Genomic DNA, 18,749 nt, shown 5'->3' with positions numbered 1-18,749 from the left:
AGAGTCCATCTGTTCATTTTTACCCCACGGGGCCTCTAAGGAGCTCAGGGCAGCATACACAGTTTCCCTTCCCTGACAACCCTGTAAGGTAGGCCAGGGAGAGAGAGAGAGAGAGTGACTGATCTAAGGTCTCCCACTGAGCTTCGTTGCAGAGAGGGGATTTGGACCAGGGTCACCCATATTCTTGCTCCGATACCACCGTGCAACACTGTCTGAGCCTCAATAGCTACAGCGACCTGCCCTGAGGACCTCCAGTAAGCTAGAAGCTGCTGGTGTTCTAATGGGGTAGGATACAGCCTCGAAACTGAATGGAGAGCCTTAAATTACTGTGATACTGAGGAAGTGTGCTGAAGAAGAAGAGATTGGATTTATACCCAGCCCTTCACTACCCGAAGGAGTCTCAGAGCGGCTTACAATCCCTTCCCCTCCCCTCCCCACAGCAGACACCCTGTGGAGTAGGTGGGACTGAGAGATCTCTTTCGAGGAGTGCTCTTGAGAGAACAGCTCTGAGAGGTGACTGACCCAAGGTCACACCAGCAGCTGCATGTGGAGGCGTGGGGACTCAAAACCTGGTTCTCCCAGATCAGAGTCCGTGCTCTTAACCGCTACAGCAAACTGGCTCTCAAAAATGACAGCTCATTGTGCCAACTCAGAGTCTGCATCAGTAGAATTTTGGGAAGTGGAGCCATTCCTCTCCGTTAGCTCTAAAGCAAACAAGTTCCTCTCCTGTGCACAGGCATCCTCCCTCCACATTAGGAGTGGCTCATTCTTGGCCTCTGCACCCCCTTTTCCCCCCTGACTGCAGCTTTCCTCCTCTTCTAGCTTCCAGGCCAGAGAGAACATCACACCTGAACCTTGGAAAGCTGCTTCCGAGCAAGAGTAGCCTGTACCGAGTGAGGGGGCTGAACGCTTTTGCCTTTTAACTTGAGAAATGGGCATGCCAGGCCGCAGGGATTGGTATCTGGTGCCAGTTGCATTTTCCATCTCCTTGGAAGGCTTTCAAACATAGCTGCCAGGGCAAGGGATGCCATAGGATCCCAAAGAGGGTGGCCAGGGGTGAAAGGGTGTGGCTTCGATGCTGTCCATCACGAGCACAGAGCCCAAACTATATTTATAGCCAGTTTCTCTGGAATTTGTTCAGAGAGCAAGAATTTCAGTGGGCTTGGTTAAGAGCGCCCAGCTTCTTGTCTTTTGGACATTGCGTGCCCGGGCTTTGTACGTTGAAACTGTTTTCTTTCCCCCTTCCTCAGGCCCAATCACCAACGCTTTCATCACTCTGGCACCGGCCAACATGATCAATCCGGACAGCAAGCCCAGCGTGCCCCTGCCGAAGTTCAGCCGCCACCTCCACAACATGGAGAACATGGAACACTCTGACGGCGAGGGGCTGACTCTCTGCCTCGGCCTGCATCAGAAGGTACGGGGGCTGAAGTCGGGGGGCGGGGGGGGCACTCTTGAATTGCACGTCTCCCGTGTTGAGACAGTGAAGCTCCTGTCGGTTTCAGCCTGAGGAGAAGGGGCAGCCCTTGGCGGGCCCTTGCCGATGCGACGCGAGTCAGAAATGGGCTTTGCTGAGCATCAGGGTACAATTCTAATGCTGGGGAAGGAGAGGATTTGGGCGAGAGGCACATGCGTTGTCTCCCTCGGCGTCTTGTTGACAGAGGCCTTTCCCGCATTCTCCTCTTCCTTGCTCATGTGTGCGCCTGTCGCTGCAGGGGGTTTTCCTGTTCCACGCATGGTTTGCTCCCCCTGGTGGTCAATTCAGTATTACACCAGTTTATGCCCCGGGATTAAAACCTGCAGTTTAAATCTGCAGGGAGACATGGCCTGATGGGTAGCTGTGTAATATCCAGTTGACCACTAGAGGGAGCAAAGCACGTGCAGAACCAACCACGGCAGAACATAAGAACATAAGAGACGCCAATGTTGGGTCAGGCCAAAGGCCCATCCAGTCCAACACTCTGTGTCTCACAGTGGCCAGAAATACCAGGTGCCATCAGGAGGTCCACCAGTGGGGCCAGGACATTAGAGGCCCTCCCACTGTTGACCCCCCCCCAAGCACCAAGAATACAGAGCATCACTTGCCCCAGAGCCCCTATCTATACCTTGTGGCTAATAGCCACTGATGGACCTCTGCTCCATATGCTTATCTAATTCCCCATGCTTGTAGCCGCCACCACTTCCTGTGGCAGTGAATTCCATGTGTTCATCACTCTTTGGGTGAAGAAGGACTTCCTTTTATCCGGTCTAACCCGACCGCTCAGCAGTTTCATGGAGTGCCCACGAGTTCTTGTATTGTGAGAAAGGGAGGAAAGTACCTCTTTCTCTACCTGCTCTGTCCCAGGCATAATTTTATAAACCTCGATCATGTCACCCCTCAGTCATCGTTTCTCCAAGCTAAAGAGCCCCAAGCGCTTTAACCTTTCCTCATAGGGAAAGTGTTCCAACCCTTTTATCATTCGAGTTGCCCTTTTCTGCACTTTTCCCAAAGCGATAATATCCTTTTTAAGGTGTGGTGACCAGAACTGCACACACAGTACTCCGAATGAGGTCGCACCATTGATTTCTATAGGGGGCATTATGATATTGGCTGATCTGCTTTCAATACCCTTCCTAATAATCCCCAGCATAGCATTGGCCTTCTTTATTGCAGTCACACACTGTCCCGACACACACACACCCAAAAAAACCCCAACAGGAACACACAAGCAAGGAAAAGGAGGATGCGGGAAAGTCCAGCGGCTGAGTCAGGAAGGGCCTGGGACTTCGCCACCTCACCTGGGGATCTTGGAGGGTATGACTAGGCAGCAGCTGTGCATAACTAACTATCAGGATTTATGGCAAGCTCGGATAGCCTTTAAAACCCGTTAAGCAAATCATGACAGCCAGAGGCTCAGCAGTGGCTGTAAGCCATGGCTGGGAAGTGGAAACTTTGTTTGCATCAGCAGTCTCTCCGAGTATCTGTTTGTTTCTTTGCTTTATAGCCTGCCCTTCAGGCCAGTGAGGGCTACCGGCCGCCGAAAACAGAGCCATATAAAAATGCATCATAAAACCAGAACTAAAACATCACACAGGGCTCTTTTTGTAGCAGGAGCTCCTTTGCATATTAAGCCACACACACACCCCTAATGTAGCCAATCCTCCAAGAGCTTACAAAGCTCTTCTTACAGGGGCTACTGTCAGCTCTTGGAGGATTGGCTACATCAGCGGGGTGTGTGGCCTAATATGCAAAGGAGCTCCTGCTACAAAAAAGAGCCCTGAACAATGCCCCCTCTAAGCTCTGGAGTCTTGTGAGCAAAAATTCTACTTTGTGAGCTCCCGGGCCTTAAAGTTGTGAGTGGGAGATTTGGCTACTGCATCAGTTCGTTTGGTCTGGAGCCGTCCTTCCTGAGCTAAGACAGAAATCTATGAGCCGGAGGCTTAAAAACTGTGAGCTAGCTCACACTGACTCAGTTTAGCGGGAACCCTGGCCCTGAAGATATGTATGCATGAAAAAGGGACACCAGTTACAAGCACAGAGCAGGGAGGAGGGCGTATTCGGGGAGTGAAACAAAGTCTTCACCCCAACTGGCAGAAGGCAGTGAAAGAAGGGGACGGACAGATATCCCCGGGGAAGGGAGTTCCATAGTCTTGGCACCATGACTGAAAAAGCCCCCTCTCCGGTTGCCACTTGCCCGACATCCGAAGGCGTAGGCACCAGTGTTCCCTCTAAGCTGAGTTAGTATGAGCTAGCTCACAGTTTTTTAGCCTCCGGCTCACACCTTTGTGCCTTAGCTCAGGAGAGGTGGCTCCAGAGCAAGCTGATTTATGCAGGAGCCCAATGGCTCGCTCACAACTTTAATGCCAGCAGCTCACAAAGTAGGATTTTTACTCACAAGGCTCCACAGCTTAGAGGGAACATTGGTAGGCACCCAAAGGGAAGCCTCAGAAGAAGACCATGATGGTTGGATAGGTTCATGTGAGAGAAAGCGGACCTTAAAGTTGTGCTGGCCCCCCAGGCCTTAGAGGGCTTTAAAGGTCAACACCAGCACCTTGAATTAGGCCAAGAAACAAATTGGATGGGCCAGGTTAGCCCGATCTCGTCAGATCTCGGAAGCTAAGGGGGATCGGCCTTGGCTAGTATCCGGATGGGCGACCTCCAAGGAATACCAGGGGCACGATGCAGAGGCAGGCAATGGCGAACCACCTCTGAAACATCTCTTGCCTTAAAAAAACCTCTAGGTCGCCACCTAGTGGTGGCTAACGCTAAAAGAGCTAGAACTTCTGGCTGCCAGACAATCTTAGGCTTTTCTGGCTATATGACACACACTGCCATGCGATAATTATTATTAATGATTATTACAAGTTGGGAGCCAGTGGGAATGAACCAGGACTGGAGCGATACGGTCCCTGTGACCCGCTCCAGTCAGTGTCCTGGCTGCAGCCTTCTGTACCAGTGGAAGTTTCCAAACGCTTTTCAAGGGCAGCCCTGTGTCGATCGCATTGTGTGTGGGTGTTAAATGCTGTCAAGTCGCTCCCGATTTCCGGCGACCCTGTGAATGAATGACCTCCAAAACGCCCTGTTGTCAGCAGCCTTTCTCAGGTCTCGTGAACGTCCTTCAACTTTTCCCTGCGTTTCCTCGGTTGCATTACAGTAATCTAATTAGATGTGACTAGGGCATGCCCCACAGTGGCCAGGTCTTTTCTGCCTAGGAAGGGCTGCATCTGGATAACCAGCCGCACCGGGTTAAAGGCACTCCTGGCCACACCTGCCACCTGCTTCTTCAGCACCGCCAAAAGTGTGAGACACACAGTCAAAGATACACAAAAAAATACAACACTCTATAATCCTGGTAAGTAGTAAAAAGCCCAGTGGCACCTTTAAGACTACCGAATTTTACTGTAGCATAAGCTTCCGAGGAACACACCTCTCTTTGTCAGATGCATCCGACAAAGAGAGCTGTGTTTCTCGGAAGCTTATGCTACAATAAAGTTTGTTAGTCTTAAACAATGGTCCCTCTAAGCCAGGGGTGGCCAAACTTGCTTAATGTAAGAGCCACATAGAAGAAATGTCAGATGTCTGAGAGCCGCAAGACAAATATTACACACACGTTTTTTTATTAACGTTAAATGAGACTGCCAAAAATAAAGACAAAAGGGGTAAAACCAGTTGTTGATAATGATATTTTTTGTCCAATGATATTGATTTGTTTGCTAATTATATTTATTTGTCAGAGAGAGAGAGAGAGTGAAAGAGGTGGAAAGAGAGAGAAACAAAGAAAGCAAATAGATGGGGAAGTGAGGGAAGGGGGAAGGAAGGAAAAGAGAGGGGAAGGAAGGAAGGGAGAGAGAGAAAAAGAGAAAGAAACGTGGAAAGAACACTGGCTGCAGAAGGAAAGCTTGATCAGGGAGGCCTGCCTCCCTTTTGCTTCCCCACCTGCCCTGCCTGGAGCCGCACAATAGGTGTGAAAGAGCCGCAGTTTGGCCACCCCTGCTCTAAGCTGCGGATGAGCAAAAATCCTACTTTGTGAGCTCCTGGCATTAAAGTTGTGAGCAAGCGATTTGGCTCCTGCATCACTTAGTTTGCTCCGGAGCCCTCCTTCCTGAGTTAAGACCAAAAATGTGTGAGCTGGAGGCTAAAAAACTGTGAGCTGGCTCACACTAACTCAGCTTAGAGGGAACACTGGTCTTAAAGGTGCTACTGGGCTTTTTACTGTTTTGCAGCAACAGACTAACATGGCTAACTCCTCTGGATCTGTAATCCTACTAGGATTCCAAGTAACTGCTGCAGTCTGTGCAAAAGGATGTTGAACCGTAGCAACGCTTAAGTATAGCTTATCAGTGTGTATTGCAAAGTATTTAAAGAGATGTACAATTACTACAAAATAGTCAAGGAAATGTGCTATATCATGAGTAGGTTCATGCATAATATGACCAAAGTCTCAGTAAATGTAACTTCAGAGATCCCGAAGGTGAATTCAGGGCGGTCAGTCTCTAAGCTGAATGCAGAGATGATCCCCACTGTGTCAATTCCTGTGCTACATGGCTTCAATGATAGAACAGTTCTTATTTGAATCAGGAAAATTCAAACAGGGCAACCAACTCCCAGTATTAGCTGTTGTAGATTTTCTGAGTTGTGTGGCCGTGGCCTTGGCATTGTAGGACCTGACGTTTCGCCAGTAGCTGTGACTGGCATCCTCAGAGGTATAACACAGAAAGATGGAGTCCTCTCTGTGTCAAGGTGGAATGGAATTCTGACCCAGAGAGTACTCCATCTTTCTGTGTTATACCTCTGAGGATGCCAGTCACAGATACTGGCGAAACGTCAGGTCCTACAATGCCAAGACCATGGCCACACAACCCAGAAAATCTACAACAGCTAATGAACTCCGGCCGTGAAACCCTTTGACAACATATTCAACTCCCAGACAGCAATGGAGGCAGTTGCATATGAGCATTCCCCACTCCAGGGTCAGCGACGGAGGGGATGCACGTGAGCGAACTGAAGTTCAGCCCAGGCATGATGGGGACTTTGATTGGAAGGGGCGAACCCGGGAGTGGGCGGGGAACCACTTCCCTGGAGGATCAGGGAAGCCGTTTGCAGGGTCCGTTCCGGGTGCAGAGTTGCTTCGGCAACCTTGGGGCAGCCTCTGGACTGAGGAGTTTTATCAGCCGGCTCGTTCTCCAGCTACGATCGGTCCTCGGAAAGGATGGCGTGGCCGCTGTGACGTGTCATACGGCAATCTTCTCCGTGCTGGAGTACTCTCACTTACTTTGCACGGGGCTGCTTCTAAAGACGGTTTGGAAGCTTTCGTTAGCCTCAGACCGCGGGGGGGGGGGCCACCTCAGCAGGAGTGAGCAAGCAGCACCCGTGGCTACAGGCCAGATGGTGCAGACAGAAGGGTCGTCCCCTGCCATCCGGTGAGCTTTCTGGCCGAGCAGGGTAATTGGGACCCGGATCTCCCCGATCCAGACTGCTGGGGTGGGGGGAAGGCACCCGACCACTGCAGCTAGAGAGTGTAGTTAATTAAGCAGAACGTGTATGCTTGCTTTGCTGCTGCCAAACTAGTGACAATCAAGTATCTCTTCTCCCCTGGCGCACATCAAAAAATCCGCAAACACCGGGGGGGGGGGGGGGCCCCCGGACAGAGCCCCAACCCGCGGGGGGGGGGGGGGGATCCCAGGTTTGCAAGAAAAAATAAACCATATACTGTTGGGCTAAGCCTCAAAACAGGAATGTGCACACATGTCGAAGTGTGTGTGTGTGTGTGGGGGGGTTTAAGGTTGCTGTAGGGACCCAAAATGATGCCTGAGAACATTGAGGAGGGGGGAAAGGGAGAGGTGAGTTTGGCAAGGGAGAGCAGGAGGTGGGGAGGGCAGGGAGAAAGTGGGAAATGATTCTGGAGGGGGGAGAGGACGAGATTCCCTCTCCCTCCTGGGTCCCCAACTTGTCACCAGTGTTCCCTCTAAGCCGAGTTAATGTGAGCCAGCTCCCGGTTTTTTAGCCTCCAGCTCACACATTTCTGTCTCCGCTCAGGAAGGAGGGCTCCAGAGCCAACTAATTTATGCAGCGGCCAAATCACTTGCTCACCACTTTAATACCAGTAGCTCACAAAGGAGAATTTTTGCTCCTAAGACCCCACAGCTTAGAGGGAGCACTGCTTGTCACCCTGTTTAAGGGAGAACAGTTCAGACCTCGACCCAAACCAGAGGTTGCTTTGACTGCAGCTGAGAATCCAAAGCACAGCTTGACTGGCCCCGTAGCCAGAAAATTTGGCTTGGTGGGGCATGGGAAAATTTTGTAGGGTGGCAGGGGAGAGGAGGGGGCGGCTGCACGCCTTCCCTGACCCCCAAGTGGCGAATCTTGGAGGAGGGGAGGGAGAGGGGCGGCTGCAAGACGTAAAGGGCCCTCCAGCTGATCGGGAGGCCACATGCTCCACCGATCAGCTGGAGGGCCTTTTTTGAGAGCCAAGTGGTTAAGTGTGCGGACTCTAATCTAGGAGAACCGGGTTTGATTCCCCCACTCCTCCACTTGCACCTGGTGATGTGACCTTGGGTCAGTCACAAGCTCTGGCACAGCTGTCCTTGAAAAAGAGCAGTTTGTGTCTGAGTTCTCTCAGCCCCACCCACCTCACGGGGTGTCTGTTGTGGGAAGGGGAAGGGAAAGGAGTTTGTAAGCCACTCTGAGACTCCCAAGTGAAGGGCGGGGTATAGATCCAAACTCTTCTTCTTCTTCTTCTTCTTCTTCTTCTTAATGTCAGAGGAGGGGGAGAGGGGCAGCAGCAGCCGTTGTGGGGCGTGCCTCACATTTGAGGGGGGGCGGAGCCCTGAAATGCTCCGCCATAGATACAGGCCAGAGCTTGACCCTCCAGACACACTGGCCAACACAAAGGAGAGCCGCCAGGTTTGCTGCCTTCATCCAGTGTTTCCATCTCCAGGTGCAGTGCTCTGCCTGTAACCTCGATTTGCAAAATCACGCATTGGGTCAGGCTACTGTTAACCATTTCCAGTGCCCTTGAAACCCTGGTTTCTGATGCCAGCTGTTGGCAGGCAAGAGGATCTGGGAGGTAAAGGGTTAAGAGAATTCTCTCACTCAGGGACACTTGGCAGTTGGCCCCCAACCCTCTCATGGGTTTGATCTTGAGCCTCTTTGGCCTTTTCTTGCCTTCTATTTTATTTGATACTAGGAAAAAGGCCCGTTGTGGAAATAAATACAACGGCCTCTAGAAAGAGGCTCTGGGCGGGTGCCCCGGCCTTGGACACTCCATGTCAATTTGCTGTGGCGATCTCAGCAGGGTATAGTGACACTGAGTCCACCATTTTCTCCAGAGGAACTGATCTCTGCTACCTAAAGAACAGTTGTAATTTTGAGTGATCTCCAGCCCTCACCTGGAGATTGGCAACGATGGTTCCCCAGAAGGGAATAGTTGGTTTGTAGGGTGGAGTCTATGGCTTTGTACCTGTCCAAGGTCCCACACCTCCTGAAACCTCACCCTCTCCAGGCTCCATCCCTCACATCTCCAGGAATTTCCCACCTGGAGTTGGCAACCCTACCTCCTTCCCAGCCAGTCATCAACCTACCTTTATTTCCCCCTCACTCTTCAGCTTTCCACCCCCCACACACCTGCAGCCTCTCCCGTGCTCTGAAGCCCTGACTGCTATGTCACATTGGCTGTCATATGGGGGCCACCTCAGCAGTATATAAGGATACAGAGCCCACCATTTTCTCCAGGGGAACTGATCTCTGCCAACTGGAAAGCAGTTGTAATTCTGAGTGATCTCCAGCCCTCACCTGGAGATTGGACACATTTTACCTCAGGACAGCAAACTGTTTAGAATGTCAGAGGCAAAAGCCAATCAAGTCGCATATGCAAACGACTCTGTGTTCCGAGGCAAAGGCCAATGAGGCTGCATATGCAAATAACCTCTGTGTTCTGACTGACTATGGGGGGAGAGGAACAGCAAAATGTTTAGAATGTTGGAGGCAGGACTCAGGCAAAGCAGCCAGTGGATAGGGAGACCCTCTGAATGACAGATCAGAGAGCGAACTGATTTTGGAGCGTGTGGAATGTTCTAGAGAAGTGCCATCACCATTCGGCTTTTATTTATAAGGGAGATAGGACCTCTCTTCTTCTCTCTCTCACCCGGGCTTGGAGCTGTAGCAAGTTAACCTTTTTTGAAGTGAATCTGTTCACAATAAGTTAATTGTCCCTACATGAATATGTCACGTAAGAGGCGCTTCTGTTTTTATAAGCAAAATTTCTTTCTCTTGTTACCGTTGGAGTCAGATCATCTTTGTAATTTGCTTGAACAGCATTTACTCTTATCTGGGGAAAATGGAAGGTCAGGGATACTGCGTAAGGTTTCTGAGCTTCCAAGGCAATTGACTTGTTTTTAAATTTGACCCAATACCAGCTTGCTGGCCGACGCAGTCCATGTTCCTTCCTGTGGTTCCAGCTCTCTTTAAGCTTCAGCGTGGCGGTGATGCCTGAGCAGCTGGCAATTTTTGCAGCCCAGTTTCTTCCTCGCAACAGCTGGCCAACCTAATAGCCTTTCTTTCCCTCCCTGCTTGTATCTGTCTCTCTACGTCGGGAACTGTTAGAAACTTGTACGTGTGCCGCTTACAAGAAGCGGGCCTGTTTTGTTTCCCAGCCGTGGGAGATCAAATGCCCTCGTAGCTGGCCTGGGAAGACGGCAAGGAGTCCTCCGCTCTTGAAAAGAGCCATCCACCATCCCTCACTGTGTCGGCAGCTTCCTCCTGCTTCCGAGCTCAAGGAGTCTTGGATGTGTTATCTCTCCTGTCCGTCACTCTCCCCCAGGAGACTGATGGGCTGTCGTCTTTGATGGATGAGCTCCTGGCCAAAGGGAGGCCTGCGTGTTCCCAGCACGGGGCAGTTTGTCCTTCTGGTTTATTCAGGCGTCGAGGAGCAAAGCAAGAAGCCCACCTGGGGACGCCCTGGGTGTTGCCTGGCTGTTCAAAAACCGATCCCCAGAAGGATCACTGTCAGTTCCGCTCCTGTTCTCTGACGCCGGGAAGCACACCTTGTGCCCCCTTGTGCCTCACAGGGCAGCTGGGGTGCCGCAGACAGCACGGTTCTGCTGTGAAATCTGGCTGGCTCTCCAGAATCCTCGGAAAACCAGCTTCTGTTTCTGGAAAAACAAGGCAAGGTCTTGTCCTTGGGACGACGGAGAGGGCAGGAAGGAGCTTGTAAACAACACTGGCTTTCCCTCGCACCTTTCCTGCGTGTGCGAGGTTTTGTGGCTTCTTGCCGGAGAGGTGCCCCCTCTCCCCCTCGGAGTCCATACAAGCCCTAGGCCACCCTGACAGTCCCATCCGAAGCAGACTTAAACACACCTTTTAAGTCTATTGACGTCAGTGAGCTTAGCAAGGTCTCGCTCTGCTTAGAATTACAGTGTGAATCATTTCCTTAGCTCTGTCTAAAATTTGACAGCGGGCTCCTAGAATTTCCTGCAAAACCCCGGCGGAAGGGTGGGATGTTTCGTACTCAGTAAATCTTTTCAGAGCCAATGTGGGGTTTAATTTATGTAATCTATAGTCCGCCTTTTTCTCTTGGACTCAAGGTGGATTGCACCGAGTGGGTCAGTCATAAGTTCTCTCAAGGGCAGTTCTCGAGAGAGCTCTCTCAGCCCCACCTACCTCGCAGGGTGCCTGTTGTGGGGAGGGGAAGGGAACGGAGATTGCAAGCCACTCTGAGACTCCCAAGTGAAGGGCAGGGTATCAATCCAGTCTCTTCTTCTTCAACAGGATGGAACACGCAGTGAACAGTGCATTAGGATTAGGGTTGTAGACCCAGTCAGGAATCTTAAAACCAGAATTGAAGCAAAGCATAAGCTTTAACATGAGACTAAAAAGTAAAGGTAAAGGTTTCCTTTGCTCAAAAGCCAGTCGAATCCGACTCTAGGGGGTGGTGCCCATCTCCGTTTCCAAGCCGAAGAACCAGCGCTGTCCAAAGATGTTTCCGTGGCCATGTGGCCGGCATGACTAGACGCCGAGGCGCACGGAACACTGTTACCTTCCCACCGAAGCGGAGCCTATTTATCTACTTGCAGTTTCTTGCTTTCGAACTGCTAGGTTGGCAGGAGCTGGGGCCAGAGACAGGAGCTCACTCTGTCACGTGGCACTCGGGTCTCGAACTGCCAGACCTCCCGGTGTGCAGTTCAGCGTATAGACTACAGTTCCGAATAATTTACCCAAGTAGCTTTGCGAATCACTTAGTACAGTGCAACACTGTTGCCTGCACCGAAGAGCTCTCTGGAATAATTCAGTTTTGCATAGTTTGTGGAAAGCCGGGACAGAACCTTCTTATTTATTTATTTATTTTTAATTTTCATATTGATCGCCCGCCCGCCCCACAGGTGGGCTCAGGGCAGGTAACAACATATCAGTACAATAAGTACAGTTAAAAATTAAAAACACCGCAGTAAACATTAAAACAGTCGTCACAGCTCAAAACAGAAGTTGGCTGACTGCGAGAGGTTCCCTGGCTCATTGGTGATGAATAATAATAGACCAGCTGTTATTGGACGGGAGACAAAAGCCTCAGGGAGGCCATGCACGGACGCCCGCCGCCTCAGCCGAAGGCCTGGCGGAACAGCTCCGTCTTGCAGGCCCTGCAGAATGGAAGAAGATCCGAGTAATTTATCTTGATTTCCTCAGGCAGAGTTGTGGTTAAGTGGTCGGGACTCATAGGTTCTAGAAGACCCAGGTTCCAAATGCCCATTCAGTCTTGAACCTTGAGGGTGAGCTTGGGCCGGTAAGCACTTCATCTCAGCCTTAACCTACTGTCAGACTCCTGGATAAATCCATTCCCAGCATGAGAATGATAAGTTTATTGAGAATGATAAGTTTATTGAGACATTGATAGGATCCAGCCTGTACACTGGCTGTGTTAGAACTGATGTTAAAGGTGCAAAAGCAGTAGATACACAGGGTTCAAGCAAGGGCCCTGAAAGGTTCAGAACCAATCAGCCCTGGGATTTCACCCACCAAATGTAACTGCCAGCCATCCCCCTTTCGCCAACAGGAAAAAAACAAAGGCAAGCAAGGAAAGATGAAACTCAAGGACACTAAAGGCTCTCAGAGGTGATAAGGTGTCTGGCACATCAGAGCAACCTAGGAAGCAAAAGTATTTTGGCTCTACATTCTCCCCTTCCCCGGTTGCTGTGGTAAAGGAGCTGTAAAATGAACAGCAAGTTTGACACCTACCTTACAGGGCTGTTGGGGACAGGACAAAGGAGAACAGAACCGTGCACGCCAGCCTGAGCTCCTGGGAGGATGGGGGTTGCACAAATGTTATATTTCTGTGAGTGCTCCTTCGAGTGGGGGCTTGGCAGTGACACTAAGAACAGATCCTGGGGCTAAGCTCCTGGTGAGCCCATTCTTACAATTTTATTAATTTATTTATGCCATCTGTATACCCCACCTTTCTCCCCCGTGGGGACCCAAAGCAGCTGACCAGCTGTAGCTCAGTGACAGAGAATCTGCCTGGCATGCACAAGGTCCCAGGTTCAATCCCCAGCATCTCCAGTTAAAAGGACCAGGCAGGAGGTGATGTGAAAGACCTCCGCCTGAGACCCTGGAGAGCTGTAAGGAGGGACTGTGGCTCAGTGGCAGAGCATCTGTTTGGCATGCAGAAGGTCCCAGGTTCAATCCCCGGCATCTCTAGTTAAAAGGGCCTGGCAGGAGTTATGTGAAAGACCTCCGCCTGAGACTCTGGAGAGCTGTAAAGAGGGACTGTGGCTCAGTGGCAGAGCGTCTGCTTGGCACGCAGAAGGTCCCAGGTTCAATCCCCGGCATCTCCCGTTGAAAGGACCAGGCAGGAGGTGATGTGAAAGACATCTGGCTGGGACCCTGGAGAGCCGCTGCCAGTTTGAGTAGACAAGACTGACTTTGATGGACCGAGGGTCTGATTAATAGAATTGCAGATTTGGAAGGGATCTCCAGGGTCATCTAGTCCAGCCCCCTGCACAAGGCAGGACATTCACAAAAACCTCCCCCCACCCCCCAGTGACCGCTGTTCCACGCCCAGGAGATGACAAAAAACCTTCAGGATCTCCGGCCAAACTGGCCTGGCGAAAAATTGCTTCCTGACCCCAGAGTGGCGACCGGCATTTCCCCGGGCGTGTAAGAAAGGGCCATGAGAACAAAGCCCTGATGCAACCCTCCCTGCCCTCCCTCTCGTGATCTGCCTAAGTTCAGTATCGGGCAGCTCCATGCACGTTCCCAACTGAGCTTCCGCGGGAATCACCGTTTCACCTGCCCAGTTGGTAAAGGGTGACGGATCTTGAAAACATCTGCAACCTTCGTAAAAGAGGTTGGCCCCGGAGTCAAGTGGAAGGCCTGGGGGTCACGGTCTTTCGGGGTCCTCTCCCCCCCCACCCAAAGGGGGAGGGGACGGTGACATTCTGTCTTTCTCATTTCGGAGGTGCAGCTACAACAGTCGAGGTGAGCGGCTGGCTGGCTCCACGGAGCCCGACAGCCAGCATGCACCGGCGATAAAGATCTCCTGTCTCTCCTGTTATCAGCAGCACGTCTGCTCTCAAATGAGAACAGCTGCTCTCAGCCTGCGTGTCTGGAGTTCCCGATGAGCCGCCTTAGCTGGGGGGGGGGACGGGAGAGGGCCCCCCCCCCATCTCGATGGAGACTTAGCAGGGCCTCTCTTGCATGTGCTGGGAGGGGGGTGGAGGCATCCAGTTTGGTGTCGTGGTTAAGTGCGCGGACTCTAATCTGGGAGAACCGGGTTTGATTCCCCCCTCCTCCACTTGCGCCTGCTGGATGACCTTGGGCAAGCCACAGTTCTGACACAGCTGTTCTTGAAAAGGAGCCGTTTCTGTCAGAGCTCTCTCAGCCCCACCTGCCTCACAGGGTGTCTGTGGTGGGGAGGGGAAGGGAAAGGAGTTTGTGAGCTGCTCTGAGACTCCCTTGGGTAGTGAAGGGCAGGGGTATAGATCCAGTCTCTTCTTCTGCTTCTTCTCTGTTCGCTTGGTCCAGGAGGGAGCCGTGAGGAAGACCCCAGTCCAAGGCTGACTTTCAACACAGACTCAAGGGTGGGTCACTTCAGGCCTTTACATCCACCCCACCCCCAGTCTGGCAATACTGCCTTTTTTGCAAGCCACCCCAAGGGAGGTTTATTTAAAAAAAAAAAAAAAAAAAACACCCTTCCCAGTGGGGCAGCTTTTGGGGTCCAGGAGGCGCCTGTCGTCTTTTCTTCTCTGGCTTGGGGTGAGGGGCTGCGAAGGGCCATGGGCGGCACCCGTTCGCCCTGCTCCGTGGTTTCCGTGCACCGCTTCGCAGGCTTTGGACGCTTTGAACCACTGCACCCAGGCAAGCCCAATCTCGGAAGCTAAGCCGGGTCAGCCCCGACGAGTATTGGGTCAGATGTAAAAAAAAAAAAAATTGCCTTGGAAGCACAGAACCTTTCCTCAGTATCCCCGATCCTCCACGTTTCCCGGTTAAGGGGGAAAATGCCGTTTGAGCAAATTACAAAGGTGATCTGACTCCCAGTGGTAACGAGAGAAAGAAATTTTGCTTACAAAATGAGAAGCACATTTTACATGACATATTCACTGTTGGAAAATAAGTGTAAAGGCGTGCGAGTCTGACCCACAAATCAAGCAGTCACCAAGACTTGCAAAGGAAAAGCTTCCTATGTATTATAATCTAAAGCACTACAACATCATTCATAAGTCATAAGAAAACCCTTGCGCGTGGAACATTTATTGAGATCAGCATCCTGTCTGAATGTAGTATTCCTTATGACTTGTTGTCAAGCACTTCATGAATACAGAGAGCTTTTGTACAACTCTAATATCTCCTGAGGAAGATCCGATTTTGAAACGTCGTTATATAATCCGGAGACGACGTTGATTATGTACCTGTGCACAAGGATTTTCTTATGATTTATGAATGATGTTGTAGAGCTTTAGATTATAATACACAGGAAGTTTTTTCTTTGCAAGTCTTGGTGATTGCTTGATTTGTGGGTCAGACTCTCATTTATTTTCTGATTGGGCCGTGTTTCTCCATATTCATTTAACTTACCGGGAACAGGTTAACTTCAAAAAAAGGTTAACTTCCTACAGCTCCAAGCCCTGGTGCGAGAGAGGAGAAGGAAAGAGGTCCTCTATAGGATGGAACAGAGACGGTGAGCAAGAGCCAAAGAGGCCCGGCATCTAAGACGGTGGGGCCAAGCCCACCCCAGTGAGAGAATTCTCTTAACCCTCTCAGTCCCAGATCCTCTTGCATGTGGAGTTACAATGTCCAGCCGTTGGTACCTGGATGGGAGTCCACCAAGGAAGCCCCAGGGTCCCTATGCAGAGGCAGGCACGGGCAGCCACCTCTCAGAACATCCCTTGCCTCGAACCCTTTGCGGTCGCCGGTTAAGGGGGAAGATGCTGTTTGAGCAAATTACAAAGACGGTCTGACTCCCAGTGGTAACAAGAGAAAGAAATTTTGCTTACAAAATGAGAAGCACATCTTACATGACATATTCACTGTCGGTACGTTTAACTTACTGGGAACAGGTTAACGTCAAAAAAAGGTTAACTTCCTACAGCTCCAAGCCCTGGTGAGAGAGAGAAGGAAAGAGGTCCTCTATAAGATGGTCCTATATTGCGGTCGCCATGAGTCGGCCGTGACTCGACGGCCCTTCCCGCCACCGCAGTCGTCTGCACCCAGTGCTCAGCACTGTGCCCCCCAGCACGTGTACGGAGGCCTCCTCTTGCATCACAGGGGACATCTGAAAGCCGGTGCAGGAGCGTAGGCCCCTCCCCAGGCCCCCCCCTTCCTATACAGCCCCCCCTAGGATTGCGCAGCCCCTGCCCCGCCTCCTCTCTCCCCTGCTCCTCAAGCCGCCAGGTCCGCTTTCTCCAGGTGGCTTCCCGTTGCAGGTCTTGCCGCCGCCACCAGAATCAGACAAGCCCGAGAAGTGGGGCTGCTCCTCCTCCTCTTCTTGATTGAGTTTGCTCGGGAGCTCCCCTCTGTCTGGACGTGTGCTCCAAAGAGATTTGGGAATCGTAGAATCATGGAGTTTGCAGGGACATCCAGGGTCATCGAGTCCAACCCCCTGGACAGTGCAGGAAATTAACAAATCACTCCCCCCACACACACACACACCCAAGTACCTGTCAGGCTCCTCAATCAGGTCGCACCACACAGGGCTTCATGGGAAGATAACTGTTTATTAGTGCTTCCAGTATTAAAGAACACGTGTACAGATGGTGTCAGGAATGGCTGTCCGTATAAGGGCCTCTGACTTATAGTAAAATCGAACATCCCCCCCCCCCATGAGTGCAAGCCAGTGATTATAGTTGGCGCGGGCAAAAGCAAGCGGGCAAAGCACAAAAGCCGTTAACTTTCCCAGCCGAGTTAATTGCAGCCGTAGACAGCAAGGTCAAGCACGAGACAGCGCACAGAAGCAGGACAGGGCAGAGCCGAGAACAAGGAGGAGGGCACCCCTCCACATTCCAGATCTGTGACAGGGCTACCTGGCAGTACCCCTGTTCCATGCACAGGAGATGACTAAAAAAACCCTCCAGGATCCCCAGCCAAACCGGCCTGATGAAAACTTGCTTCCTGACCCCAAAGTGGCCATCAGCATTTCCCTGGGCATGTAAGAGAGGGCCACAAGAACTAAGCACTGAGGCAACCCTCCCTTTCATGATCTGCCGAAGGGCACAGACTCTGCATTCCTGACAGGTGGCCATCTAGCCTCTGCTTGAAAACCTCCAAAGGAGAGGCCGCCTCCTCCCGAGGAAGCCTGTTCCACCGAGGAGCCGCTCTGTTAGGAAGAGTTCTTTCCGATTTAATTTCAGCTTGCTGGTTCTGGTCCGACCTTCTGGGGCAACAGAAAACTCCGCACCATCCTCTGTAGGATAGCCCTTCAAGTCCTTGAAGATGGTGATCGTATCACCTCTCTGTCCTCTCCCCTCCAGGCTAAACATCCCCAGCTCCTGCGACCTTTCCTCTTAGGCCTTGGCCTCCAGACCCCTCACCATCTTCCTTGCCCTCCTCTGGACACGTTCCAGGGCTGTTTTCTCCTCATTCAGCCTTGACCTGGTTCTCCTAAACTGTCCCTTGACCGGTCTGTAATTTTGGCATCGTTTCGTGTGTCGCGCTAATCCTTGCGCTCTGCTTGAGCCCCTGTTTCTGATTTACATTTGGTTTCCAGATTTCTGCAGTCCAAACGGTATGAGTCAGTGTGAGCCAGCTCACCGTTTTTTTAGCCTCTCCGGCTCACCCGTTTCTGTCTCAGCTCAGGAAGGAGGGCTCCAGAGCAAACTAGTGTATGCAGTAGTCAAATCACTCGCTCACAACTTGAATGCCAGGAGCTCACAAAGTAGATTTTTTGCTCACGAGACTCCACAGCTTAGAGGGGACATAGTCAGTTGTAATTGCCGGTAACACCCTTGTAATGTAGGTCAGTGTTAGGAGCACCGTGTTTCCGGGGGGGGGGAGACGCTGAGGGAGGCCGACCTGGAGCCACCTGTAGAGTTCATGGCTCAGCCAAGATTGGGTCCAAGGCTGCCTCGATTTGCACCTTATGTCTCTCGGCCCGCAACCGAGAGCCACATTCCATTCCAGCCATCCCTTTGTGAGCATCTCTGTCTATGAGTCTGGGCTGCAAGCTGCCCTCGGCACAGAGCGCCCACTCTGCCGCTCACGTCCAGTCCCCCCCGATTCTATCATTTTTTTAGCGGCCAAAGCCCATTTGCGTCCCGCCGACCAGTTGTTACCGATGCACGCTGCATCCTTCGCGTCCCGTCAGGTGCTGTCAGATCTCGCCGGGTTCTCTTAAGAGATTATCTGTCTACTTCTCCTCTGCGGCGTGATGCTCTGTCACTGAGTACAGAGAGGCTCGCTCATCCCCGGTGCGGTGCCGAAGGAGAACTTGCCGCCAGCCAGACGCGTGTTAGTTGAAAAGAGTCCAGTAGCACCTTAAAGACGAACTAAATCTGTGGCAGGGGTATGGCTGTTTGTGAGTCACCGCTCAATTATTCAGATATCTGAACTCAAGAAAGCTCCTCCCCTTGCCATAAATCTTGTTAGCCTTTCAGGTGCTCCTGGACTCTTGCTCTTTTCTGCTGCTACGGAGGCAGGGGTCATTTCCTGCAGGAGCGCACAGGAGCGGAGCTCCGGCAGTAAAGAGCCCAGGGGGCGGGCACATGCAACAAGCCCCGCCCCCTGCTCCCAGCAGCCTGCAGCCAGGTAAGTTGCAGAGCCCCCCCCCGGCCCCCTGGTCCAAAACAGT

General features: G+C 51.7%; 1 protein-coding gene across 1 annotated transcript in view; it reads left to right on the top strand.

The window, feature by feature from the left end:
• Positions 1–18,749, top strand: part of WDR18 (WD repeat domain 18) — a 69,591-nt gene that overhangs the window by 47,969 nt on the left and 2,873 nt on the right. Inside the window, exon 8 of the mRNA XM_015418922.1 lies at positions 1,251–1,417. Within this exon, the coding sequence (XP_015274408.1) occupies positions 1,251–1,417 (167 nt within the window). The remainder of the gene's footprint in view (positions 1–1,250; positions 1,418–18,749) is intronic.

Source organism: Gekko japonicus, unplaced genomic scaffold (genome assembly GCF_001447785.1).
Source record: "Gekko japonicus isolate JY-2015 unplaced genomic scaffold, Gekko_japonicus_V1.1 scaffold2262, whole genome shotgun sequence".
Taxonomy (NCBI): domain Eukaryota; kingdom Metazoa; phylum Chordata; class Lepidosauria; order Squamata; family Gekkonidae; genus Gekko; species Gekko japonicus.
Note: the sequence above shows the minus strand (reverse complement) of the source record. Positions and strands in the feature narration are given on the sequence as shown.